The following is a 27275-nucleotide window of genomic DNA, read 5'->3' on the forward strand; positions in this document are numbered from 1 at the left end:
GACCACCGGACAGTCCTTATAGAGACGAGGTCCTGTATTCACATTGAGGATCCCCTCCATCGTGTTGTGTGGCACTACCACCATGCTAAATGGGATAGATTTCAAACAAATTTAGCAACTCAAGACTGAGCAACAATGAGGCACTGTGGGCCATCAGCAGCATCAGAATTGTACTCAACCACAATCTGTAACCTTGTGTCTCGATATATCCCCCACTCTGCCTTTACCACCAAGCCAAGGGGTCAACCCTAGTTCAATGAATACTGCAGGAGGGCGTGCCAGGAGCAGCACCAAGCATACTTAAAAATGAGGTGTCAGCCTGGTGAAGCTATAACACAGGACTACTTGCATGCCAAACAGCATAAGCAGCAAGTGATAAGCAGAGCTAAGCGATTCCACTACCAATAGATCATATCTAAGCTCTGTAGTCCTGCCACATCCAGTCATAAATAATAATTAAACAACTCACTGGAAGAGGAGGCTCCACAAATATCCCTGTCCTCAATGATGTGGGAGCCCAGCATTCACAACAATCTTCAGCCAGAAGTGCCGAGTAGATGAATCATCTCGGCCTCCTCTGGACATCCCCAGCATCACAGATGCCAGTCTTCAGACAATTCAATTCACTCTATGTATTGCCAAGAAACGGCTGAAAGCACTGGATACTGCAAAGGCTAAGGGCCCTGACAACATTCGGCAATAGTACTGAAGACTTGTGCTCCAGAACTTGCCGCACCCTTGGCCAAGCGGTTCCAGTCCAGTACAACACTGGCATCTACTTGGCAATGTAAAAAATGTGAAAAATTGCCCAGGTATGTCCTGTACACACAAGCAGGACAAATCCAACCCAGCCAATAAATGACTGGTAAGTAGTGGGTCAGGTCGGGTAAGTATTTACGACATTAATCGCTTATAGTTTAAGGTCTTTTTGTGGTTTATAGTTTGTATATTCTATAGTAACGAAGATCAGGAAAGAAGGGCCCTAGAGTAATTGATTTAAAAGGTTTAATTTAAAGGGATAAGTCATGGCAGGAGAGCTCAAAGCCTTGGTGTGCTCTTCATGCTTCATGTGGGAAGCCAGGGACATTTCCAGTGCCCGGGGCCAGCATGTGTGCAGGAAGTGTGTCCAGTTGCAGCTCCTGGGTGCTCGGGTTTCAGAGCTGGAACAGCAGCTGGGGCCACTGTGGACCATCCATGAGTCTGAGAGCATCATGGATAGCATGTTTAGAGAGGTGGTCACACCGCAGCTGAAGGGACTTGAGGAAGGAAGGGAATGGGTGACCACCAGGCAGTCCAAAAGAAACAGGCAGGTAGTTCAGGAGTCCCCTGGGGTCCCGCTCACAAATCGGTATTCCATTTTGGAGGCTGATGAGGGCACTGGTTCCTCCAGGGAGTGCAGACAGAGCCAAGCTTCTGGCACCACAAGCAGCCTGTCTATACAGGAAGGGAGGAAGACAGGAAGAGCAATAGTAATAGGGAATTCTCTGGTCAGGGGAACAGATAGGCGCTACTGTGGCCGTCAACATGACTCCAGGATGGTATGTTGCCTCCCTGGTGCCAGGGTCCGGGATGTCACTGAACGGCTGCAGGGCATCCTGAAGGGGGAGGGTGTTAAGGCAGAGGTCATGGTACATGTTGGTACCAATGACATAGGTAGAAAGAGGGATGAGGTCTTGCATCAAGAATTCAGGGAGTTAGGCAGTAGACTAAAAAGCAAGACCTCTCGGGTTGTAATCCCTGGATTACTCCCAACGCCACATACTAGTGATCTTAGAAATAGGAGAATAGCGCAGATGAATATGTGGCTGAAGAGTTGGTGCAGGAGGGAGGGTTTTAGATTCCTGGATCACTGGGACTGTTTCTGGGGAAGGTGGGACCTGTACAAGCGGGACGGTCTACATCTGAACTAAAGCGGGACTAACATCCTTGTGGGCGGGTTTGCTAGTGCTGTTGGGAGGAGTTTAAACTAATTCAGCAGGAGGAAGGGACACAGAATGTTGGCAGAATAGGGACGCATCATAATACAGGAAAACAATCAAGTCAGAGGGAGTACAGCTGCATTAAGTATCAAGGGAGTAAGGCAAGGCTGGATGACCTCTACTTTAATGCCAGGAGTATTACAGGTAAAACGGATGAGTTAAGGGTGAGGATTGACACTTGGAATTGTGATATAGTAGCCATCACTGAGACATGGTTGAGGGAGGGGCAGGATTGGCAGCTGAACATTCCGGGATATAGAATCTTCAGGCGAGACAGGGGAGGGGGTGAAAGAGGAGGAGGCGTTGCATTATTAGTTAAAGAGTCAGTTACTGCAGTAAGGAGAGATGATATCTTGGAGGGGGCATCGAATGAAGCTTTGTGGGTAAAGCTTAGGAATAAAAAAGGGGCAGCCACATTGTTAGGTGTTTATTATAGACCCCCCAGATAGTCAGCAGGAAATTGAGGAGCAAATATGTGCACAATTTGTGGGGGTGTGTAAAAATAATAACAATGGGGTAATTATATTAGGTGATTTCAACTTTCCCAATATTAGTTGGGATAGACATAGTGTTAAGGGCTTGGATGGAGTGGATTTATCGAAAGTGTACAGGAGAACATTTTAGGTCAATATGTAGAGGGTCCAACAAGGGACGGTGCAGTGCTGGACCTAATTCTGAGGAATGAAGCTGGACAGGTGGCTGAGGTGGTGGTGGGGGAGCACTTTATTGACAGTGACCACAACATGGTACAGTTTAATATAAAAGAAAAATACAGTGGATGCTGGAAATCTGAAACAAGAACAAAAATAGCTGGAAAAACTCAGCAGGTCTGACAGCATCTGCGGAGAGGAATACAGTTAACGTTTTGAGTCAGTATGTCTCTTCATCAGAACTAAGGAAAAATAGAAATGAGGTGAAATATAAGCTGGTTGAGGGGGGTGGGATAGGTAGAGATGGATAGAGGGCCAGTGATAGGTGGATGAGTTTGATATGGACAAAGAAATAGACAAGTTGCAAAAAATTGTTTTGGATTGGGGGAGAGTGGATTTTAGTAAAATAAGGCAGGAACTGGCCAAGATAGACTGGGAACAACTACTTGTGGGGAAATCTACAGAGGAGCAGTGGGGGGTGTTCAAAAAGGAAATGGGGAGGGTACAGGCTCAACATATTTCCTCTAGGGTGATAGGAAGAAGTAACCAGCCCAGAGAACCATGGATGACCAGAGATATTCAGGTTACGATGAGAAGAAAAAGAGAGGCCTTTAGCAGGTACAAGGGAAGAAAATCAGCGGAGGCATTAGTGGAATACAGAAAGTGCAGGGTGGAGCTTAAGAAAGCAATTAGGAGAGCAAAGAGGGGATATGAGAAAGCTCTGGCTGGTAAAAGTAGGGAAAATCCCAAGATATTCTACAAGTATATCATTGGGAAGAGGATAACCAGGGAAAGAGTAGGGCCCATAAGGGACCAAGGGGGCAATCTATGGGTGGAGCCAAATGACATTGCTAGAGTGTTGAATGAATACTTAACATCCGTCTTCACCCAGGAGAATGAGGATGAAGGTATCGAACTCGGGGAGAGAGACAGTGAGGTTCTTAAGCAAATTGATATAGGGAGTGACAAGGCATTGGAGGTGTTTGCAGGCTTAAAAGTGGACAAATCTCCTGGCCCGAATGATTTGTGTCCCAGACTGCTGAGGAAGGCAAGGGAGGAGATCGCAGGGGCTCTGACCCAAATTTTTAATTCCTCTCTGGCCACGGGGGAGGTGCCAGAGGACTGGAGAACAGCTAATGTGGTTCCGCTTTTTAAGAAGGGTTGTAGAGAGTCTCACGTCAGTGGTAGGGAAACTATTGGAGAAAATTCTGAAGGAGAGAATCTATCTCCACTTGGAGAGACAAAGTTTGATCAGGAATAGTCAGCATGGCTTTGTCAGAGGGAGGTCATGCCTAACAAATTTGATTGAATTTTTTAAGGGGGTGACCAGGTGTGTAAATGAGGGTAGTGCAATTGATATAGTTTATATGGATTTCAGCAAAGCCTTTGACAAGGTCCCACATGGAAGACTTATAAAGAAGGCAAATGCACATGGGATACAGGGTAATTTGATAAGGTGGATCCAAAATTGGCTTAGTTGTAGGAAACAGAGGGTGAAGACAGAAGGATGCTTTAGTGACTGGAAGCCAGTGTCCAGTGGCATACCACAGGGATCTGTGCTGGGTCCCCTATTATTTGTTATTTATATAAATGACATAGATGACTATGTGGAGGGTAGGATTAGTAAGTTTGCAGATGACACAAAGATTGGCCGGGTGGTTAACAGTGAGGTTGAGGGTCTTGGGCTACAGGAAGATATAGACAGGATGGTCAAATGGGCAGATAAGTGGCAGATGGAATTTAACCCTGAAAAGTGTGAGGTGATACACTTTAGAAGGAGTAATTTGACAAGGGAGTATTCAATGAATGGCAAGACACTAGGAAGTTCTGAGGAACAAAGGGACCTTGGCGTGTGTGTCCATAGGTGTCTGAAGGCAGAGGGGCATGTTAGTGGGGTGCTGAAAAAGGCATATGGGACACTTGCCTTTATCAATTGAGGCATAGATTACAAAAGTAGGGAGGTCATGTTGGAGTTGTATAGAACCTTGGTGTGGCCACAGCTGAAGTACTGTGTGCAGTTCTGGTTGCCACATTATAGGATGGATGTGATTGCACTGGAGAGGGTGCAGAGGAGATTCATCAGGATGTTGCCTGGGATGAAACATTTAAGTTATGAAGAGAGGTTGGATAGACTTGGGTTGTTTTCGTTGGAGCAGAAAAGACTGAGGGGCAACCTGATCGAGGTGTACAAGATTATGAGAGGCATGGACAGGATGAATAGGGAGCAGCTGTTCCCCTTAGTTGAAGGGTCAGTCACAAGGGGACATAAATTCAAGGTGAAGGGCAGGAGGTTTAGGGGGGATGTGAGGAAAAAATATTTGACCCAGAGGGTGGTGACAGTCTGGAATGCACTGCCTGGGAGGGTGGTGGAGGCGGGTTGCATCACATCCTTTAAAAAGTACCTGGATGAGCACTTGGCATCTCATAATATTCAAGGCTATGGGCCAAGTGCTGGTAAATGGGATTAGGTAGGTAGGTCAGATGTTTCTCATGTGTCGGTGCAGACTCGATGGACCGAAGGGCCTCTTCTGCACTGTGAGATTCTGTGATTCTGTGACTTCCTCCAAATAAAAGGTGTGGCTATGGGTACCCACATGGGCCCCAGTTATGCCTGTCTCTTTATAGGGTATGTTGAACACTCCTTGTTCCAATCCTACTCAGGCCTCTTCCCACAACTCTCTTTTCGGTACATCAATGAATGTTTCGGTGCCGCTTCACGCTCTCGTCTGGATCTAGAAATATTTATCAATTTTGCTTCCAATATCCACCCCTCCATCACCTTCGCATGGTCCATCTCTGACACTTCCCTTCCATTCCTTGACCTCTCGGTCTCAATTTCTGGTGGTAGACTATCCACAAATATTCATAACAAGCCCACCAACTCCCACAGCTACCTCAACTACAACTCCTCACATCCTGCTTCTTGTAAGGACTCCATCCCATTCTCTCAGTTCCTTCGCCTCCGTCGCATCTGTTCCGATTATGCCACTTTCTAAAACGACGCTTCTGACATGCCTTCCTTCTTCCTTAACCGAAGTTTCCTACCCACTGTGGTTGACAGGGCCCTCAACCATGTCGAACCCATCTCCTGTGCCTCTGCCCTCGCACCTCCTCTCCCTCCTAGAGCCATGATAGGGTCCCCCTTGTCCTCACTTATCACCCCACCAGCCTCCGCATTCAAAGGATCATTTCTGCCAACTTCAGCATGGTGGCACCACCAAACACATCTTCCCTTCACCCCCTCCCCCATCGGCATTCCATTGGGACCACTCCTCCATCACCCCCAACACCTCATCTCCCTCCCACGGCACCTTCCCATGCAATCGCAGAAGGTGCAACACCTGCCCCTTTACCTCCTCCCTCCTCACCGTCCAAGGGTCCAAACACTCCTTTCAGGCAAAGCAGCGCTTCACTTGCACTTCCCTCAATTTGGTCTACTGCATTTGCTGCTCCCAAATGCGGTCTCCTCTACATTGGAGACACCAAAGGCAGACTGGGTGACCACTTTGCGGAACACCTTCTGTCCGACCGCAAGCAAGACCCAGATCTTACTGTCGCTTGCCACTCCAACACCCCATCCTACTCTCATGCCCACATGTCCATTCTTGGCCTGCTGCAATGTTCCAGTGAAGCCCAACGCAAACTGGAGGAACAGCACCTCATCTTCCGATTAAGCACATTAGAGCCTTCCAGACTTAGCATTGAGTTCAACAACTTCAGATCATGAGCTCTTTCCTTCATCCTCACTCCATTTTTATCCCCTTTTTTCAATATTGATTTTCAGTTTTTAACTTACATTTTTTCATTTTTATTTTTTATCCATTTATTTTTATTTTTATTTATTTTCATTTTTATTCATTGTTTTATCCCCACCTTTTATCCTATTTTCAATATTTTTTTCCCACCACCGGGATCCCCTCCCTCCACCCCACCCCCACAAGGGCCAATTGTCACTTGTTCACGTTGTTCTTTCCAGAGTGCTTACCCTTGTCCTGCTATTACCACATTCTGCTTTCTGGCCTTAACACCACCTTTAGCCACTTAAACTTTAAGCATCTCCTTTAGCCAGTACCACTACTATTAACACCCCTTTGTCCTTTTGTTCATGACATCTTTGCCTCCACCTATCGCTGGCCTCCTATCCAGCTTCACCTGCTCCATCCCCCTTAAACACTAGAAATTTCATCACATTTTTACTTTTCTTTAGCTCTGAAGAAGGGTCATACAGACTCAAAACGTTAACTCTGTTTTTTTTTCTCCACAGATGCTGTTAGGCCTACTGAGTTTTTCCAGCATTTTCTGTTTTTGTTTCAGATTTCCAGCATCCAGTGTTTTGCTTTTATATAAGAGAGAATCTAACCTCGATATTCAATGGCATTCACATCACTGAATGCCCCATTATCTACATCCTGGGGGTTTCCATTGCCCAGAAACTGAATGGACCAGCCATATAAATATTGTGGCTACAAGAGTAGGCCAGAGACTAGGAAACCTACGCCGAGTAACTCACCTCTTGACTCTCCAGAGCCCGTCCACCATCTACAAGGCACAAGCCAGGAATGTAACGGAGTGCTCCCCACTTGCCTGGATGAGTGCTGCTCCCCCAACACTCAAGAAGCTTGACTGTCCAGGACAAAGCAGCCCACTTGATTGGCACCACATCCACAAACATCCCTCCACTACCGACGAATAGTGGCAGCAGTGTTTACCATCTACAAGATGCACTGCAGGAATTCATCAAGTCTCCTTCCACAGCACCTTACAAACCCACGACCACTACCATCTAGAAGGACAAGGGCAACAGATAGATGGAAACACCACCACCTGGAAGTTTCCCTCCAACTCACTCACCATCCTAACTTGGAAATATATGGCCGTTCCTTCACTGTCACTGGGTCAAAATCCTGGAACTCCTTCCTAACAGCACTGTGGGTCTACCTAGGCCACATGGACTGCAGCGGTTCAAGAAGGCAGCTCACCACCACCTTCTCAAGGGCAACTTGGGATGGGCAATAAATGTGGGCCCAGCCAGCGAAGCCCACATCCAATGAATGAGTTGGATCACATGACACATTTCTAGTGATGTTATACTATCCTTAACAGGCATATTACAAAAACTCAACCCTCTGAAATGGAGAATCAGTCCAATTGCCTTCTCTGCAAAATTTCCTGAACTTGAATATTTCTCTTATGCTCCCTTGACCAAAAATGAACACACAATTTGATCAACGGCAACTGGTCAGATCGGTTATAACACATTTGAAAACCGGAAAACAGGAAAACTTCCAGTTGTCACTTTGCTTGGTTTCTTACATATCAATGGTTACTGTTACATAACTATTTCACTGAAATCAAGGTATCAGCAGCCTTTTTTTTACAAAAACTTATATCAACCTCAGTGCTGTTTTTATCCAACCCTCCAGCAGCAGAGGTCACCAGCAGGTGCAATCCTCCAGAAGCGTCAGAATTATTGGCCTCCAGGGCCCAAGTGTGTAGAATGTATTATTTCAGTTATTAGTTTTATTTTCACACAGTTAATATAATAAGAAGGCATAATTCCCAAAAGTTTTGTTTTGGTGTGACAATGTGCGTGGAGAACAAAAAATCAGTTTTCGCAGGAATACTCTTTTTTTTCGCAAGAGGCAATTGAATTTACATTTAAACATTGAAAATATTTGGGTTGATGTCCAACATAGACTGTTTTCTGTACTTACCCATACATCTGTATGACAAAGCCTGGGCTGCAGAATCCACACTGACTTCCATTGTAATCAGCCAGTTGCTTTTGTATGGGGTGTAAACCTTTCTTTACAGACCCCAGTGCCTCTATTGTTATCACTTGGTGGTTCTTCAATGACAGGAGAGACCCAATTGGAAACAAACACTGCAAAATTCAAAAATATAGCACAATATGCCCTTTAGAGATCTCAAGATTTAATATTTAGTTTGCATTATTATGCTGCTATACATAAAGTACACAAAATATACAAATCAATATCAGACTAGAAAGCTTTCAAAGTAGTATTTAGGGCTATCTAATATAGTTTTTTGATGAATTTAAGATCACTGAGATGAGGAATGTATACTAAGGCAACTTAGTTTCAGCATCAATCACTTGTAGTAATAAAAAGCAGAAAATGCTGGAAATACTCAACCGGTCATGCAGTCTCTGTGAAGAGAGAAACAGAGCCAGGGCCTGGATTTTCATCGTTGAGGTGGGCAGGGGCAGTCAGGAAAATTGCTGGTTCAGCCCACCCGCCTCAGCAGAAAATGCCCAACCAAGGCGGGATCTTCATTGCTGGGGGCTGGGTATGGGCTGTAGCCAGCCCGAGAAGAAGTGCAGAGGCAGTCACAGGGGCTCCCAGGTGCCAAGGCACACCTTGATACCATGGGAATTTGTCCCAGTAAAAAAAAAACACAAAAGTTCTCCATCCCACACCCCTCATACTCCCTTCACCCTACACACACTCCCCATGCTTCATCATACCACCTCATGCCCGTCACCCAACTCCTTATGCCCCCATGGCCAGCTCTGCTCTTCCACCCACCCCCATGTCCACTCATGCCCCTTATGCAGAGGTCTGGCACTTCCATGCCCATTGACCCATTGTACACTTTCTACAATCAATGAGCACTACAACGCAATGTCTAAAGAAAAGCTCTGAAAAGATGTAATCCATTAATTATTTTCTCCTATGGAAAAAAAGGTCTGGATGGCAAGCTGGTAAAAGTATCAATTATCCAGACCCTTTGAAGTTTCAAAAACCACAAGCCACAAATATTTGAAACCACTTACTTAAGTCAACAAACATTGTGAAATTGACCTCAAAGATCAGACAGCCTGATCTGTCAATCAAACAATGTTTCCTCCGGGGAGCAAGTGTTATGTTATTCTAATAGATGTCTGGTCACTCAGCCAACCTCATTATGTATGCTTGGCTGAGAGCTCAACATCTGAGAATACCTGTGTCCCAGATGAAACATTGTTTGATTGACAGGTCAGGCTCTCTGATTTCTGCAGTTAATTTCACAATGTTTGTTGATATAAGGAAATGGTTTCAAGTAATTGAGGCTTGTGGTTTTTGAAATTTCAAAGGCCCTGGATGATCAACACTTTTAATAGCTTGTCCAGACAGTTTTTTTACAAGTATAGTAATCAAAGGTTTCAATTTTTTCAAAGTTTTTGTTGACACATCCAACTTTACACTGTGTTGAACATCGATTGTAGAAAGTGTACAGTGGGTCAACGAGCATTGAAGTGTCAGGACTTGGCACAAGGAGCATGAGGGGACAGAGGGGGTGGGTGGAAGGACAGAGCTTTGCATAAAGGGTATTAAGAGACATAGGAGATGGGTGAAAGGCAGAGCCTGGCAGGGGGAGCATGAGGGGTGGGTGGCTTCTGACAGGAAGCACTCCTGAAAATCGCACAGCCCAGGAATGTGGTGAGGAATCGTGGAATCGGGACCTGCCTGCCACTCTTAAAGGGCTCCCAAATAAACAGGACTCGGTGAAAATCCAGGCCAATGCTTCAGATCCATGAACTATTGTCAGGATTTCTGACATTCTAACACAAAGTCATTGATCTGAAAAGTTTTCCCCTTTTCCCACTCCACAGATGCTGCCAGGCCTGTTGAGTATTTCCAGCATTTTCTGTATACATTTCAGATTTCCAGTATCTGCAGTATTTTGCTTTTCTATCACTCACTCATAGGTCTTCCCTCTTCTCTACCCAATAACGTGCCTTAATCCCAACCTCAGAAAAGCAGGCACGTCATTTTGGGCAATTTGAGCACGACCTTCATGCTACTTTTCCACAACACACTGTACAATTTGCTGAATGTATGGGAAATGACAATCATTTAAGGAATTGATTTGGTGGAATTACTGACCCCCTATCATGCTAGAGCTGAATGAACATACACAATTAAGTCACAAGATCACCGGGGGATCGTACATCTTCTAAAATAGGTATTTCACACTTGATGGCCACAGCAATTGCAACAGCAAGTACCTCAGATTAGGTTACGCAAGAACGCAAGAAATAGAAGCAGAAGTAGACCATGCTGCCATTGAGGCTGTTTCACCATTCATTATGATCGTGGCTGATCTTGGGCTTCAATTCTGCCTCCCTGCCTGTTCCCCATATACCTTGATTCCCTGAGAGACAAAAACCTGTCTATCCCAGACTGAAATATATTCAACGATAGAGCTTGCACAGCCCTCTGGGGAGAGAATTCCAAAGATTCACAACTCTTAGAGTGAAGTAATTTCCCTTCATCTAAGTCCTAAATGATCGGCCCCTTATCCTAAGACTGTGCCCCTGCATTTCAGATTCCCCGACCAGCGGAAACAATCTCTCAGCCTCTACTCAAACCCCTTCAAAATTTTGTAGGTTTCAATGAGATCGCCTCTCATTCTTCTAAGCTCCAGAGAAAATAGACCCAATTTGCTCAGTCTCTCATCATAGGACAACTCCCATAACCCAGGGACCAATTTAGTGAACCTTTGCTGTACCACCTCCAATGCAATTATAGCTTTCCTTAAATGTGGAGACCAAAACTGCACACAGTACTCCAGATATGGTCTCGCCAAAACCTCTTCAACCCTAGCAAGATTTATTTACTCCTGTACTTCAATTCCCTTGCAATAAAGACCAACATGCCATTTGCCTTCCTATGAAGGCAATGTTAACATGTTAACATGATTTACTGTGATTCCTATGATTCGAGTGATACCATGATCTACTGTGATTCCATGATTCCTTTGTTACCATGATTTACTATTTAAACAAACACAAAACAACACAGAAAACAAAACCAAGAGGATGTCACTACAGGGTTCCTTGGTTCTATACAGTGTAATGGTCAATGGGCATGGAAGTGTCATAGCTTGGCATAGGGGACATGAGGGACCTGATGGGGTGGGTGGAAGGATAGAGCTTGGCATGGAGGGCATGAAGGGATATGGCGGTGGGTGGGGACATACCTTGGCATGGGAGGCATGAGTAGGGCCTTTTGAACTTACCTTTTAAAAGGTCCCCTCATGCAGAATAGGGTTCACAACTACTCTGAGAGGCCATGAACCACGACTCTTTAAAAACCAGGCCCAATTCCATGTTAAATGGGAGACCCCTTATTTTTAAACTATGTCCCCTAGTTCTGGTCTCTCCCACAAGGGGAAATATCCTTTCAGCATCCACTCTGTCAAGTCCCCTCAGGATCTTACATGTTTCAATAAGATTGCCTCTCATTCTTCTAAACTCCAATGGATACAGGCCCAGCCTGTCCAACCTTTCCTCATAAGATAACCCCTTCACCCCAGTAATGAGTTGAGTAAAACGTCTCTGAACTGCTTATAATGAAATTATGTTCTTTCTCAAATAAGGAGACCAAAACTGTACACAGTACTCCAGGTCTTACCAATGTCCTGTACAACTATAGCAAAACGTGCTTACTTTTATATTCCAATCCCTTTGCAATAAATGACAAAAATCCATTTGCCTTTGCTGTACCTGCATAGTAACTTCTGTGATTCACGTATCAGGACATCCAGAGAACCTCTGTGTCTCATAGTTCTGCAGTCTGTCTCCATTTAGATAATATGGGGCTTTTCTACTCTTCCTGGACAAGTTCACACTTTTCTACATTTTACTCAATCTGTCAAATTTTTGCCCACTCATTCAACCTATCTAAATCCCTTTACAGGCTCCTTACGACATCTTTACAACTTATTTTCCTATCTATCTTTATGTCATCAGCAAATTTAGCAATCATACATTCAGTCCCTTCATCCAAGTCATTGACATAAATTGTAAATAGTTGAGGTCCCAGCACTAATCCCTTTGGCACTCCATTCATCGAATCATGCCAACCTGAAAATGATGTATTTATGTCTACTGTCTGTTTCCTGTTAGATAACCCATCCTCTAACCATGCTAATATGTTACCCCTGACACCATGAGCTCTGATTATGCATGGAAACATTTGTACAGATTGTAAATAGTTAATATCAATATATCTCATTTATCACCATTACAATTTTCTATCACACCAAGTTGATAACTTGCCTGACTAACTATGTGATTGAAAATAAGCAGATTAATATTTGAAGCAATGAAGGTCATCGGGTCAGGATTTTCAATTGAGATCGAGGTCCTGATTGGAAGTGGGCAAGCCCGCAATTTGGCACCACTGACTGTTGTCAAGTTTTCTCGTCACGATCCTAACCTTGAGCCATTTTCAAAGAGGCCAGGTTGGGGTCAGATCTGCTGCCCGCCAGCAGGCAGAAGATAGTCAATTGACTGGAAATTGATTTAATTAAGGGGCCTATTAAGGCCTCATTGCCACAACGGCTGGGATTTCCATTTGGAAATGTGGAGAGCCCACATTGGCCTGGACCACCACCAGGTCAAAGTGTGTGGGCTCAGTTGAGAGGGGGAAAGAGGCCATATGAAGGAGTCCTCCCGCACCTGCAACGGCTGCCAAGTCACAGCTGTGGCTGCTGACCATCCCATGGAGGTGTTGCCCCTCCTGGATCATGCCCAGGCAGCTGCCTGGCATTCTCCCTCTCTGTCTTCATCTTCAGATCAGTAATCTTGGATGTTGGGGCTACCAATCTGTGAGTGTTGGAGGGTCTCCCATTGGCCCTCCAGTGACAGGAGCCCACTCACCATCCCTACCTGGCATATAATTGATTGAACATTTAAAAATGCCGGTGGGCATGTATGGAACATGCCATGTGGGGTCGGGATCAGAACAAGCCCCCATGTCAGGTTCCCAACACCAGAATGAAAATGTAACCCTGAGTTCTGCACACAGCCAAACTGATCCTGTGTGGGGAGGTGCAATTGAAAGCCGCACAACTGAAGTGTGAGAAAAACGTATGCACAAATTAAATGCAACATCAATGACAACATTATCATCTAAGCAGATACACACCGAATTAAAAAATTGACAGTCATAGTCTTACTGAATTAATTGGTTTGGTGATCCTATTTCCGAGGTTTTCCGGGTCATCGTATTCAAGCAGCACAGCACAAATGCCACAGCTACTTTCAAAACACATGGTCTTTGTTCCACAAAGTTGCAGCATGAAGTGCAAGTATGCAGCCAGCGGTGTCCGTGGGTCATCATTTGACACTATTTTGAAACATTTAGGAAATATACACTATATGTCAGAACTGTGAAAAGAAAACTTGTTAAACTTTAATGAAAATACAGCTTTTAGCTTTATTTAACCATATACCATTTAAACTCAACTGTAACTAGTAACAGTGGTTTTACAGACTCGAAAGCACAGAAGCAAGCCATTCATTCCAACTTGTCAATGCTGGCATTTATACTGCACACAAGACGCCTTTTTCATTCATTCACGGGCATCACTAGCATTGCCCATCCCTAGTTGCCCTTGAGAAGGTGGTGGTGAGCCGCCTTCTTGATCCACTGCAGCCTATATGGTGTAGGAAAGGAATTCCAGGTTTTAACCCAGCAACTGTGTACAGTTCCATCATTACATCCCTGCTTTTGTATTCAATACCTCACCCAATAAAGGAAAGCATTCCACATGTTTTCTTGTTTTCTTGACCATCTTGTCCACCTGCTCTGCCACCTTCAAGGTTTCTCACTTCCTCAACCTCTCTCAATAACTTCCCGTTTATTGAGTATTCCCTTGCTTTGTTTGCCCTCCCCAAATGCTTTACCTCACACTTTTCCGTATTGAATTCCATCTGCTACTTCTCCGCCTGCTCAACCAAACCGTTGATATCATATGGGAAACCCCTTAAAAATTCTGTGGTGGTGGCTAGATTTGGAATAAAGTTGCCCGCCTGATTTACCATCCCTGGGACCCACTGAGCATCTGTGACACACTTCAAACAACAACATTCTATTTGCCTTCCTAATCACTTGCTGTGCCTGCATACTAACTTTTTGTGATTCATGCACCAGGGTACAAGATCCCTCTGTACCTCATAGTTCCGCTGCTTTTCCATTCTTCATGCCAAAGTTGACAAGTTGACATTTTCCCACATTATACTCCATCTGCCAAATTTTTGCCCATTCATTTAACCTGCCTATATCTCTTTGCCGACCTTTTATGTCCTCTGCACAACTACCTATCTTTGTGGCATCAGCAAATTTAGCAATTATACATTTGTTCCCTTCATCTAAACCATTGATATAGATTGTAAATAGTTGAGGCCTCAGCACTGATCCCTGTGGCACTCCACTTGTTCATCTTGCCAACCTGAAAATGACCCATTTATGCCTACTCTCTGTTTCCTGTTAGCTAATCAATCACCATGCTAATAGGTTACCCCTATACCATAAGCTCTTATTTTGTTGAGGCGCCTTGTTAACATTCACAGGTTCCCCTTTATTCGTATTGCTTGCTACTTCCTCAAATGAGTCAAACATGCTTTCCATTTTAACAAATCATGTTGACTCTATCTAATTTCATTGAGATTTTCTAAGTGCCCTGATGTAACCTCCTTAATAATAGATTCCAGCATTTTCCCTATGACAGATATTAAGTTTCTTGTTTTCTGTCTCCCTTCTTTCTTGAATAGAGGAGTCACATTCGCTATTTTCTAATCTGATAGGACCTCTCCAGAATCTAAAAAATTTTAGAAAATTAAAGCCAATGCATCTAATATCTCAGTAGCTACTTCATTTAGGACCCTAGGATGAAGTCCATCAGAACCTGAGGACTTGTCAGCTTTTAGTTCTAATAACTTTCTCAGTACCCATTCCCTGGTGAGCTCAGTTGTTTTAAATTCCTCCCTCCCTTTCACCCCTTGACTCACAATTATTTCTGAAATGTAATCTGCATCCTCTACCGTGAAGACAGATGCCAAATATCTGTTCAGTTCATCTGCCATTTTCTTATCTTCCATTATTAATTCAACACACTTTGTAAAGGGCCAATGCTCACTTCACTTACTCTTTTTAAATACCTGTAGGAACCCTATCTGTTTCTCCATGTCTAGCTAGCATTTTCTCGTCCTCTTATTTCTTCCTGCTTATTATTCTTTGTCATTCTTTGCTGTTTTTATATTCTGTGTAACCTTCTGACCTGCCACTAATTCTTGTAGAATTGTATGCTTTTTCTTTCAATTTGATACTATCTTTAACTTCCTTAGTTAGCCTGGCTGGTGCAATTTTTTCTATTCATTTACAGAATGTGGTTGGCAGTGGCTAGGCCAGCAGTCATTGCCCATCCCTAATTGCCCTTAAGAAGGTGGTGATGAACTGCATCTTGAACCGCTGCAGTTCCTGTGGTGTAGGTACACCCACCGTGCTGTTAGGGAGGGAGTTCCAGGATTTTGACGTAGCGACAATGAAGGAATGGCAATACATTTCCAAGTCAGGATGGTGAGTGACTTGGAGGGGAACTTCCAGGTGGTGTTCCCATCCATCTGCTGCCCTTGTCCTTCTAGATGGTAACAGTCGTGGGTTTGGAAGGTGCTGTCTAAGGAGCCTTGGTGAGTTTCTACAGTGCATCTTGTAGATGGTACACACTGCTGCAACTGTTCGTCGGTGGTGGAGGGAGTGAATGTTTGTGGAAGGGGTACCAATCAAGTGGGCTGCTTTGTCCTGGATGGTGTCAAGCACTGTTGATAACTCCTTCCATCATTTTGCTGATGATTAAGAGTAGACTGATGGGGGACTAATTGAATGGATTGGATTTGTCCTGCTTTTTGTAGGCAGAACATACCTGGGAAATCTTGCACATTGTAGAGTAGATGTTAATGGATGGTCTAACCAAGGCTCAATGCAAGTTTAACATACCTTCTCTGCTTTTCAATTCTATCCCTCTAGAAATGTATCATCAGTGTTTTGTTTGCTTTTTTTAATGGCCTTATTAACCTGTGTTGTTACTTATAGTGATTTGTGCATCTGTACCCATATCCCTCTCTTCCTCTACCTCATTCAGATTCTTATTTTCCAAGTAGAATGTGGACTACTTGTCCTTCCCACCAAAATGTACTTACCTATGTTGAAAGTCATTTGCCAATTACATGCCCACTCTGCAAGTTTATTCATATATTTTGTTGCATTCTTCCTCAGTATTAACTAGGCACCGCCCTCCAAAATCAATGTCACCTGCAAATTTTGAAATTTTACTTCCAATTCTGGAATCTAAATCATTGCTGTAAATTGTGGTCCCAGCACCTGTGAACATCTCTTCCCACCTTTTGCAGTCTGAGTAACTACACTTAACATCTGATCTCTGTTTCAGAGAGTACCAATCTCTCATACACATAATGAGTTCTTAGTTTACTTTTCCACAATTACTCAAGCCAGTAAAGGGAAAGCGCTGAAAAATCACTCATGATTGAGGTCATGACATTAATACCTAATAGAATTTTTCTTTTAAACCAGATTAAAGTCCTTTGCAAGTGCCACCAATGTGTGGGTTTCGAGCATTCAGGGGAAACCCCCAAGTGAACTTGTCTGATTTTCTAAACCACATGACCAAGAATTCTAATTTGTCACCTGGAAGACCCGAGGTTCATGTTATTCAAAGAGCCAGAGGCTCTCAAGTCAACATTGCATAGCCAGGATAAGCTAATAAGGTTCAGGAACAAACAAGGGAAGCTGCAAGAAAAGACAAAGAAGGGAATAGGCAAGCATTTAACTGAGCAGTTCAGGAAGAAGCAGCTGAGCTGAAGTGGAACATGGCAGTAATGGAATCAAGCTATGACAGTCTCAAAAATCAATCTGCCAAGATAAACTCTGCATTACAGGGAAGTCATCTAATGCCTTGAAGGAGACATTGCATAGGTCACTAGGGCTGGCAGACAATGCTGACAATATGTAGTGGAAAAGATTACAGAATATATTATAGATCTGATGAAAGCTACAGGCCAGGAGTGGAAATTCAAATCCCCCTGATTCATAACCTTAGGTTAACCAAAATCAAAAGAGAACTAAATGTGTGGATCTGTACAGTAATTTGTAAAAAAAATAAACTCTCTTTACTGGGGTCAGAAAGACATTGGGAGGAATTTATAGGTCAGCGGGCAGGCTCGGGTTCGGCTGGGGGATAGGCCACCGATCACCATAGGCCCCCAACTGCGATTTCATGCTGGCTGGCCAGTTAACAGCCAGCTAGCATGAAGCGTGCACTGAGAGGTTCAGCACTGCCGGGGTGGGGGCGAGAAGCGGGCAGAGGCTGACATCAACGTGGGGGAGCACTGACAGAAAACTCCCTGAAGGCAGAGAGCTGCCTCAGGGAGCTGAAGACCCGAAAAATCAGAAATAAAGTTTTGAAACGCCGAAAAAAAATGTCCAAGCATCCCAATCAAGCGTCTGAAAATATATATGATGAAAATGCTGCCAACGCCATCTCGCGCGATTTCACGTCAGATCAGGTCGGACATGTGCCCGCCCAATCAGTGTAAAATTCTGCCCATTAAGTTGAGGAGTTAATGGTAAAGCACAGCCAGAATGAAAAGATTGAGATGACACTAACAGGAATGGATGACTGCCTTGAGGCAAGCAAGCAGCAATGTTCCACATCTCTCCAACAATTCCAGTAAAGCACACAAAGTGCATCAAATGTAATCGAGGACTGCTTACTAATACCACGATCTACAGTGTGCAACAGAACTTCCATTCTATTCTTTGTAAAAGCCCAACCTGCTCATTTCTTAGACATGGAGCAGAATTTTACGCTGATGGGGCGTGCGCCGCCCGACCTGATCCGGCATGAAATCGCGCAAGATGACATCGGGCAAGCGTCCCGACGTCATCCTGCACTTGCGCAATATTTTGGTCGGCGGGCACACACATAAGTCAGAAGCGCACCCGCCGTCAATTAAGAGGCCTATTAAGGTCATTAACGGCGCAATTGTCTTTAATTTTATGTTGCCCGTCCAACCTTAAGGTTGGCAGATGGGCAAATCAGCCGGGTGGCCTTTATATTTTTCATGAAACCTCATCCAAGGGCGGGATGAGGATTCCATGATGAAATATAATAAAAATAAAAATTGGTGGACAGCTTTTTCCTGATTGGGATGCTTGGACATTTTTTTCTCTGCTTTTCAAAGCTTTATTCCTGATTTTTCAGCTCTCTGCCTTCAGGGGGCTTTCTGTCAGTGCTCACCTGTGCCCTTGTTGACGTCAGCGCCCACCCTCTTCCCGCCCCCACCCCAGCAGCGCTGAGCTTCTCAGCGCACGCTTCATGCTGCTTGGCCATTAATTGGCCAGCCAGCATGAAATCGCAGTCGGGGGGCCGATCGTGGTCAGCGGTCCGTTCCCCAGCCGATCCCGGGCCCCGCCAATCATGCCTGCCCGCCGACCTAAAAATTCTGCTCATGGGCACCTCACTCAGTCTCGGTCTGGCAGAGGATCTGCAGGTGAACTTTCCCAGTGCTCTGCACCACTGATTAATTCTGCTAGGTCCACACCACCCACCCTCTCCATCTCTCCTAGAATAAAGTTAATTTGATGCTATAGAAATGAAACTTAAAGTCATGTAATTTTCTGTTGCATTACCGAGCATAAGAGGCATGCATTCTGGAGTGAGCTCAGGCACCAATACACATGTTGTTGTTTGAATCAGCCCACATAATCTGAATATTCAGACATCCAGGTTATAAGAAGTTACACTGGCACAATACACAACCCTACTTAGCCTGTATGTCAACCGCCCTCAGGAATTACATCTTCAAATGTGAATGAAAACCTGAAATGGGTCTCCATGGGAGGGAAATTTAAACACAAAATTGTAGGCATCTCCTGCCAGGTAGAATATAAGCTTAAAATGGAATTTTTCTCTGAGGCTTCTGCTGTCATCAAAGACTTTGTCCTTTTTGGATAGGATTAAATTATCAGAGAAAGGTTGTTAAAACAGACAGATTGATGGCGATGCAGCAACAGTGGCTCAAACGAAGAAATCAGGATGACTCAAACCTGAAAGGCATTAAAAATAAATACTTGATTGGAATTGACAGTTGGGAAAGATCTAATAATACCTAAACTGGAAAAATATAAAGAAGAATTCCAATGAAGTTTCTAGACAACTTGGGAAAAATTCTTCTTAGGATGTGGACAATGCCCATCCACATACACCCCTGCAACTGAGAGTTGCACTAGTTGTCCTGATAACTAAGCTGAATCATCCCAGATTTGCACTAAGTGCAGTAGCGGGCTGCAATGCTGGGTTTTCATGCCATATCATCCCAATCCTGCTTCATAATCATGCATTCCCGGAAACATGCCATTTCACTGGCAGGCGACCTCAGACTCACCCGCCACATCATCACCTTGCTACTTCCTCACATCAAGCGGCATATTTAAAGTGCAGCCGCGTGCACACCTCTCAGTGCTTCCAGCCCAGGACTGCTGCACAGAAGGCATGACCCCGAAAGGCAAGAAGACTGCCACCACCCCCCTGATTCAGTGATGCATCTCTGGGACGCCTTCTGGACACTGTTGGAGCCCACCGCAATGTCCTCTCCCCACACCCCACCCCACTCCCCACTCCCCGCTCTGGCTGCAGGAGGCCCATCAGTGTCACCAATCTGGATTGAGAGTTGGTGGCAGTGGTACTCAGTGCCAACACTGCAGAGAAGAGGTACAGAAGAGATTCATCATCCAGTGCAGAAAGAGGATGAATGATCTTTTCCGTGCAGCCAGGGTAAGGCAACCATCTCATCACTTTAATCTCACACACTCACAAGCCCAACACAGTCATTGGCATCTCACTCACTGCCAGCTCAGGGGGCATCAGCACTCACTCTCTCACACACACCCTCACATCTCCACCTGGCCTCATCTCCTCTGGAGACTGCATCCTCAGCCCTCACCCTCTTGAGGCCACTTGCGTAGATCAACATGTATCCCAACACACACCATGGGATACCCCCTTCCTCAGTATGCTCTAGCCCTTGCAGCCTCTTCCCTTGCCTGAGGCCACTTCTCCCCCTTCCCCAAGCAAGCCATAGCCCTGCAGCCATTGAAAAGCCACCCCCACCTTATGGCTAGTCTGGTAAGTAGAAACCTGCCCATTAGCCCCCCTAAAAGTGATGTGATGCTGCCTGCAAAGCCTGGTGCTGATGACCGCGAGTGCTGCCCGAAGCAAGGTAGGCAAATAGTCCCAAGCGAAGTGTAGCTCACCAAGTGCACGTCACTTATGTTGAGTTGTGAAACACGCCGGTGTGCAATCAAGCTGACGTGCTTGGATGATCCAGTAGGAGGATGAATCCAGCAAGGCTGGGTGTATAATGATATGCAGATGTATTACAATGAAGTTCCCGACATGCAGCGGCGAGAAACGCAGCTCTCCATTGACAGGCAGAACGAATGATTGCAAACTGGTTTCACAACGTCGTGAAACCAAGTTTTGGCCTTCCCGCCATATTGTTTGCTTGCTGCCGCCATGACACCTGACACCAGCGGGCACGGAAAATTCTATGCCCACTGAGGGCAGGCAGGAGCAAAGTGGTATTGTCACTGGACAAGTAATCCAGAAACCTGGGGACCCAGGTTCGAACCCCACCATGGCAGATGGTGGAATTTGAATTCAAAAAGTCTAATGATGACCATGAAACCATTGTCGATTGTCATAAAAAGCCATCTGGTTCACTAATGTCCCTTAGGGAAGGAAATCTGCCATCCTTACCTGATCTGCCCTACATGTAATTCCAGACCCACAGCAATGTGGTTAACTCTTAAATACCCTCTGAAATGGCCTAGCAAGCCATTCAACACTCAATAAATTCTGGCTTAGCCAGCGACATCCCCATCTCATGACCGAGTTAAAAAGAAAATCCATCCTAAGTCACTCGCTGGACTAGAGTCACACATGGGTCAAACTGGGAGGAGTGACTGGGCTCTTTTTCTTATCAGTTGGGATTTTCCTTGGAAATTTGGCAAAGGGGTTAAGTGGGTGTAGCTACTACAGCTGAACATTTTGTCATAGTCGCATATCTGAGCAGGCACATGGAGGGCGTGGTCTTTTGCTGAGTCATCAGTTTGATTGAATTCAACTTCACAATATGCCATGGTGGGATTTGAACTCTCAACCTCTGTGTTGCTAGTACAGCTGTAAAGGCGCTACACTGCCATATCCTTTTGCATGCACATTGTTCTTGAGGCAAAAATATCCTGGGGCCAATTTTCCTCTCCTTTCTGCCCGAGGAACACAGCTCCATAAAGCAAAGCAGAGGAAAAAGGGGTAGATAGCCATTACATGAGGATTCTGCCCCCTATACATGTCCAGAGATGCCCGACAGAAGGCAGAAATGTTGGGCTATGCAAATGAGGCAGGAACACCCCAATAGGGTCTTCAGTCCCATTTCTAAGCAGGCATGCTATGTGGGCATCATTAGGATGGGTGCTCAAAAAAACAGGCATTAGGCCTTGTACATGCCAACCTTCCCTCACAAGAATAGGGGCTACAGGCAACAAGGCCAAGGAAGAAATCAGCTGAGTGGATTAAATTTTGTAGGCTTCAGGGATCAATGAGCTTTGTGGCCAGCTGGGAACTATAACTGATCACAATCATAACTGTGAAGAGGGTACTCAGTAGAGCACATATCTCTGCATTAATACAATTAATACAATTATGCACCTCTTCCTTGAGGTTTTCCCCTGCCTCGCTGATGTAACTACAAAACTTTAAAAAATAATTTTATCAAGTGCTTCCATCTCATCTGAGGAGGCTTCAGCCCAACCCATATCCAACAACCTACTCTAAAAACTCTGCTCACACTTTGACAGCTGTGACAAGTTCCACCACAGCAACTGAGACAATCCACAACATTCTAAAACAACCCATAGCTTTCTAAAATAAAGTCAATTTACCCTATTCCCAATGTTAACGGATCCTTAAAAAATTTCCAGGTTCCAGGTTCGCCAAAAATTAATCGCTTGGTAGTGCAGAACTTGAATATTGCTTAAGAAGGAGACATGCTATTGAAGCTTTTTTCATCAAGCACTTATCAAGACAGATGCAAAAATACAAAGTTTCAAAGGAAATAACAATTTATATTGCATGAGAAAAGGATGCTGATTAGTTGAGAAGTGAACTCTGGTTGGTCGAGGCATTGCCAAGGGGAATGCACCAGGGAATAGTTTTCCCCATGCTTTTGTTTAAGTGAAAAAAGGCACAATGCCTGCACATATTCTGTTTGAAGAGGACAGGCCTCTGCTTATGAATATAGGTATGAAAAATAGGTCCCACATACGAAAACCTCAGGGATTTCATTCTCCTAGAGGAATTCAAAAACTCACTCCCCCTTTCCATAAAGATCCATATTGAAGAGTAGAGTCTCTCCAAAGCCGGACAAGCAGCGAATATGGCTGATGGTTATTAGTTCATCCACAAACCCTTTTCCCATGGAAAATCCTTCCCTAGTCACCTTCAAAAATCTAAAAAGGATAGAAGGTGGGAGAGTAATGGAGAGTAAGCAGAAGGGGCAGGAAAGTAAAAATGGAAGTACAGGTGTCCGTCCTCAGACTAAAATTGAAGGTGCTGAGAACAGGAGTGATGATCGAAAGCCTGTATGTTTTCACTGTAAGAAAGCAGTTCACCTCTGAGCTAACTGCTGGAAACTAAAGGGTAAAGCCATAGGTTTTGTTGGGGTACACCAGCTCAGTGCAGGTAAAGGAGCCCTGATGGAAAGCACAGCAGACAAGTCTGTGGCTCTAATCACAGCAATTAACTACTGTAAACGCAGCACTGTGTGTGGTAGAATCTAACAGAGTCCCTGAGGGTTACCAGGATTTTGTGTTTACAGGGGAAGTGACCCTATACACTTTACATGAGGCAAGTAAGCCCAACGTCTTACTTAGATGTACAGGGGCCACCCAATCTCCCCTGCTGGGAAGAAAGCATGACTTTCCCACCCAAGAATGCGCTGAATGCCATGGTTTTAGTGAAAGGTATCAAAGAGAGATATATGCCTTTATATCTCTATATTAAGTAGTCCTGGAGTACAACCTTATTTCAGATCCTGTCACAGTAGGGATTGTCCCTATTTTAACGGTGGAGGGGATCAACCTGCTCCTAGGTAATGACCTGGCGGGAACGAAGGTGGTAGCTTCCCCAGAGAACTTGAATGAGGTTAGGGAGACAGAACAGTTACAGGAAGAAGTGGCAGGCATTTTTCTCTGATTGTGTGGTAACCCAGTCCATGGTCAAGTAAGCTCCATCAGAAGAGCCTGAACCAGCACTGCAGCCAGATGACTCTGCAGTCTGGTAGTCCAAAACTTCCTTTGGAAATTTAGATGAGCCAAAGGAAATACAGGTACAGCGTCTCAAAACCGGCAACCTTGGAACTGAGTCCTGGCTGGATTTCGGATCTTTCTAGCTTTCAGGTCGGGTAATTCGGACCAGTTTGCATTGGACACATAGAGTGCTGAGGGCATGTTTCACAACTGAGGATTGCAAAGGGCAGTTTTGAAAAAAATAGAGACAATGCTGCAAGATAAGCCAAGGAAATTCTTTGAAGCTATTTCAGATCTGCCAGCGTTACTTCATTGAAAGTGTGGCAGAAACATCTGTTCATTTATGCAAATGGGGTTCCCAATGCACTTCAGTGAAGTGTTGGTGGTGGCGTGGGAGCAGCTGCAAGGAATTTCCCTGCCATACAGTTAGACCAAAGACGTCGGTGAGGAGGGAAAGTCAGGTGATGGCAGCTTAAAAATTGTCCGGTTTTTGGACATCGCCGGTTTTCAGATAGCTGGATTTGACACACTGCACTTATACTAAGCAGCTTTCCCTTATTGGTCAAGACTTAACAGGCCAACCCAATGTTAAAAAATTAGCACAGACCACCAAGTCTGAAGCTGAAGCAGAGGGAGGTCTGGAGTGCTATTATTTAAAACATGATGTTCTGATGAGGAAGTGGAGATCTCATCGACCTGTCAATCAATGGTGGACAATGGACCCCAGGTAGTATTGCCTCCGAGATACCCTAAGGATATATTGAGGATTACCAGTGAAATTCTAACGGCTGAACATGTTGGTATCTGACAAACCAAAGCCCACATAAGCCAGCATTTTTATTGGCCGCATCTCCACAAAGATGCGGATGTTTGCAAAACTTGCCAGACATGTTAGGTATTGGGGAAACCCCAATCTGCAATAAAACCTGCCCCACTAAATCCCACAACAGCTTTTGGGAACCATTCAGCCAAGTGTTGGTGGTCTGTGTGGGACCCCTACCAAAAACAAGAGGGGGCTTACCAATATTTTCTCACTATTGTTAATGTGGCTACCCGATTCCCAGAGATCATTCTTTTGAGAACAATCTCAGCCAAAGTAGTGGTTGAGGGGCTAACTCAATTCTTTAACCTTTATGGACTGCCAACTGAGAACCAATCAGATAAGAACACAAATTTTATGTACCGTATGTTTCAGAAGGTCATGAGTAACCTTGGCATAACACAGCTAAAGTCCTCAGCCTATTACCCACAGTAACAAGGGGCTTTGGAACAGTACCACCAGAGGGAATGAACTTCCTTATTAGGCTATGATAGAATTTTCTCCCTGTCAGGGGGGCTGAGTGGGAGCAGGTGTGGGCGGGCACACAGCCGATCGCTGCCTGTGATCGGCTGTGTGCCACCATTTTACGTGGGTGGGCCAATTAAGGCCCGCCCAGCATGACGCGCACCCAGAAGCGCTGAGCGCTCCCTGTGCGGGCGGGAGGAGGAGGCTGAGTCGGAGCCTGCGCTCTTTTGCGCATGCATGCAAAAGAGCGCAGGAATCTCCCTGAGGCACAGAGCTGCCTCAGGGAGTTTAATTTCATTTTTCAAAATTTAAATAAAGAAAAAAAAATTTCAGTGTCACATGAGCTGGGACATGTCAATGAGTTTTAATTAAAACATTTATTTGATTTATAAATCCTTCATGAAACCTCATCCCGCCCATGGATGAGGTTTCATGATAAATGTGAAGGCCGCCTGGGCTCTTCACCTGCCCGCCAACCTTAAGGTTGGACGGGCAGCTCTGTTAAGTCTCTTAATTAGTTTTTAAATGGCCTTAATAGGTGTTTGACAGTTCGGCAGGCACGCAGTTGATTCTGGTGCACGCCCGCCAAACTGAAAATCGGAATGCTGCACGGTGATATCAGGATGCACACCCGACGTCACCACGTGTCATTTTACGCATTGGCGAGCGGGGCCCACCCCCACATGCCGACCAGAAGATTCTGGCCTATGTATCTCTGTTCCATGAGCAACTCACAAGAGCCTGTGCTGTGGCTCAGGACCATCTTCAAACCACGCAGAAAATTATGAAAGGCTGGCAGACAAACATGCTAAGGCTTGGACATTTAAGCCAGAAGACCAAGTTTTATTATTGCTGCCAATATAAGGTGAACCGCTGAAAGCCAGGTTCAGTGGCCCATACAGTACAGGAAAAAAGGATTGATGAAGTGAATTATGTAATTTTAACCCCAGGCAATAGGAAAAAGCAAAGGCTGTGTCACGTCAACATAAAGCACTATTCCAGCTGAGAAGGGGATCAGCAAGCCAGGTAGTGAGGAAAGATGAGGGTGTAAGGAACAGTGAGGATGAGCTAAAGGGAGAAGGAACCCTGGATGATTCCCAAACTGATTCCTTACCATCAGCTTGGCCAACACTGAAATGCTAGCGAGACTTGACACCGTGCTGTCTTATTTAGATGCAGAGCAGAGAGGAGACTTAACATAGCTTCTCGCAGCATTTAAAGAGATATGTAGGGACAAGCCAGGATGCTCTAGGTGCTGTAGATGTCAGAGAGAACCCTCCTATAAAACAAAATCCTTATCACCTAACTCCCAACGAGGCTTTGCATTGATTACAGAAAAGTTAATACAGTGACCAGAGCTGACTTGTACCCTATCCCCTGCCTGAGAGACTGTATTGATAGAAGAGGAAACTATTTATATCATCAAAATAGTTTTGCTAAAAGGGTACTGACAAGTTCCCTTAACCACCTGGGCTAAAGGGATCTCTGCTTTCATCACACTTAGGTAATTTAGTCTAATGCCAAGCAATGCCATTTGGTTAAGAAATTCCCCAGTCACCTTCCAAAGGCTGATGAACCAGATAGTGGCTGACTTGCACAAATGCGTAGTATACCCAAATGATCTGTTAGTATACAGTGATACCTGAAGAGACCACCAAAACCAGCTAGAAGCCCTATTCCAAAGGCTGCAGTCTGCTAACTTAGTGATAAATCTCACAAAAAGTGAGTTCATTAAAACACAGGTAACTTACCTAGAGCATGTTGTGGGTCAGGGGCAGGTATTGCCAAGGACAGTAAAAGTACAAGCACTGATTGATTTTTCCATTCCCAAGGCTAAACAGGAAATTATGCGATTTTTGAGGATGTGTGGGCTCTATTGCAAATTTGTCCCTAACTTCAGCACTTTAGCTACCCCACTGATAGATTTGCTACAGAAAAAGGCTAAGGTAGAGTGGTCAGAAAGGTGCCAAATAGCTTTCAAGAGGCAGAAAGCCATACTGGCAAATGAATTGGTGCTGGCATTTCCAAACTTTAACCAACCCTTTAAAGTGGCAATCGATGCTAGTGACATAGGGGTAGACGCAGTTCTGCTCCAAGATGATGAATCAGGCATCGAAAGTCTGCAAAGAAATTGAACATACACCAAAAGACATACTCCACTGTAGAGAAGGTCTACTACTTGTCC

The 27275-nt window shown here is 44.8% G+C and overlaps 1 protein-coding gene across 1 annotated transcript in view; it reads right to left on the reverse strand.

Annotated features, from left to right (window-relative positions):
• The window catches only part of LOC144694119 (uncharacterized), a 172482-nt gene that overhangs the window by 122918 nt on the left and 22289 nt on the right, over positions 1 to 27275 (reverse strand). Inside the window, 2 exon segments of the mRNA XM_078564479.1 lie at positions 8344 to 8513; positions 13598 to 13767. Of these exon segments, the coding sequence (XP_078420605.1) occupies positions 8344 to 8513; positions 13598 to 13767 (340 nt within the window).

Source organism: Cetorhinus maximus, chromosome 2, assembly GCF_964194155.1.
Source record: "Cetorhinus maximus chromosome 2, sCetMax3.hap1.1, whole genome shotgun sequence".
NCBI lineage: Eukaryota > Metazoa > Chordata > Chondrichthyes > Lamniformes > Cetorhinidae > Cetorhinus > Cetorhinus maximus.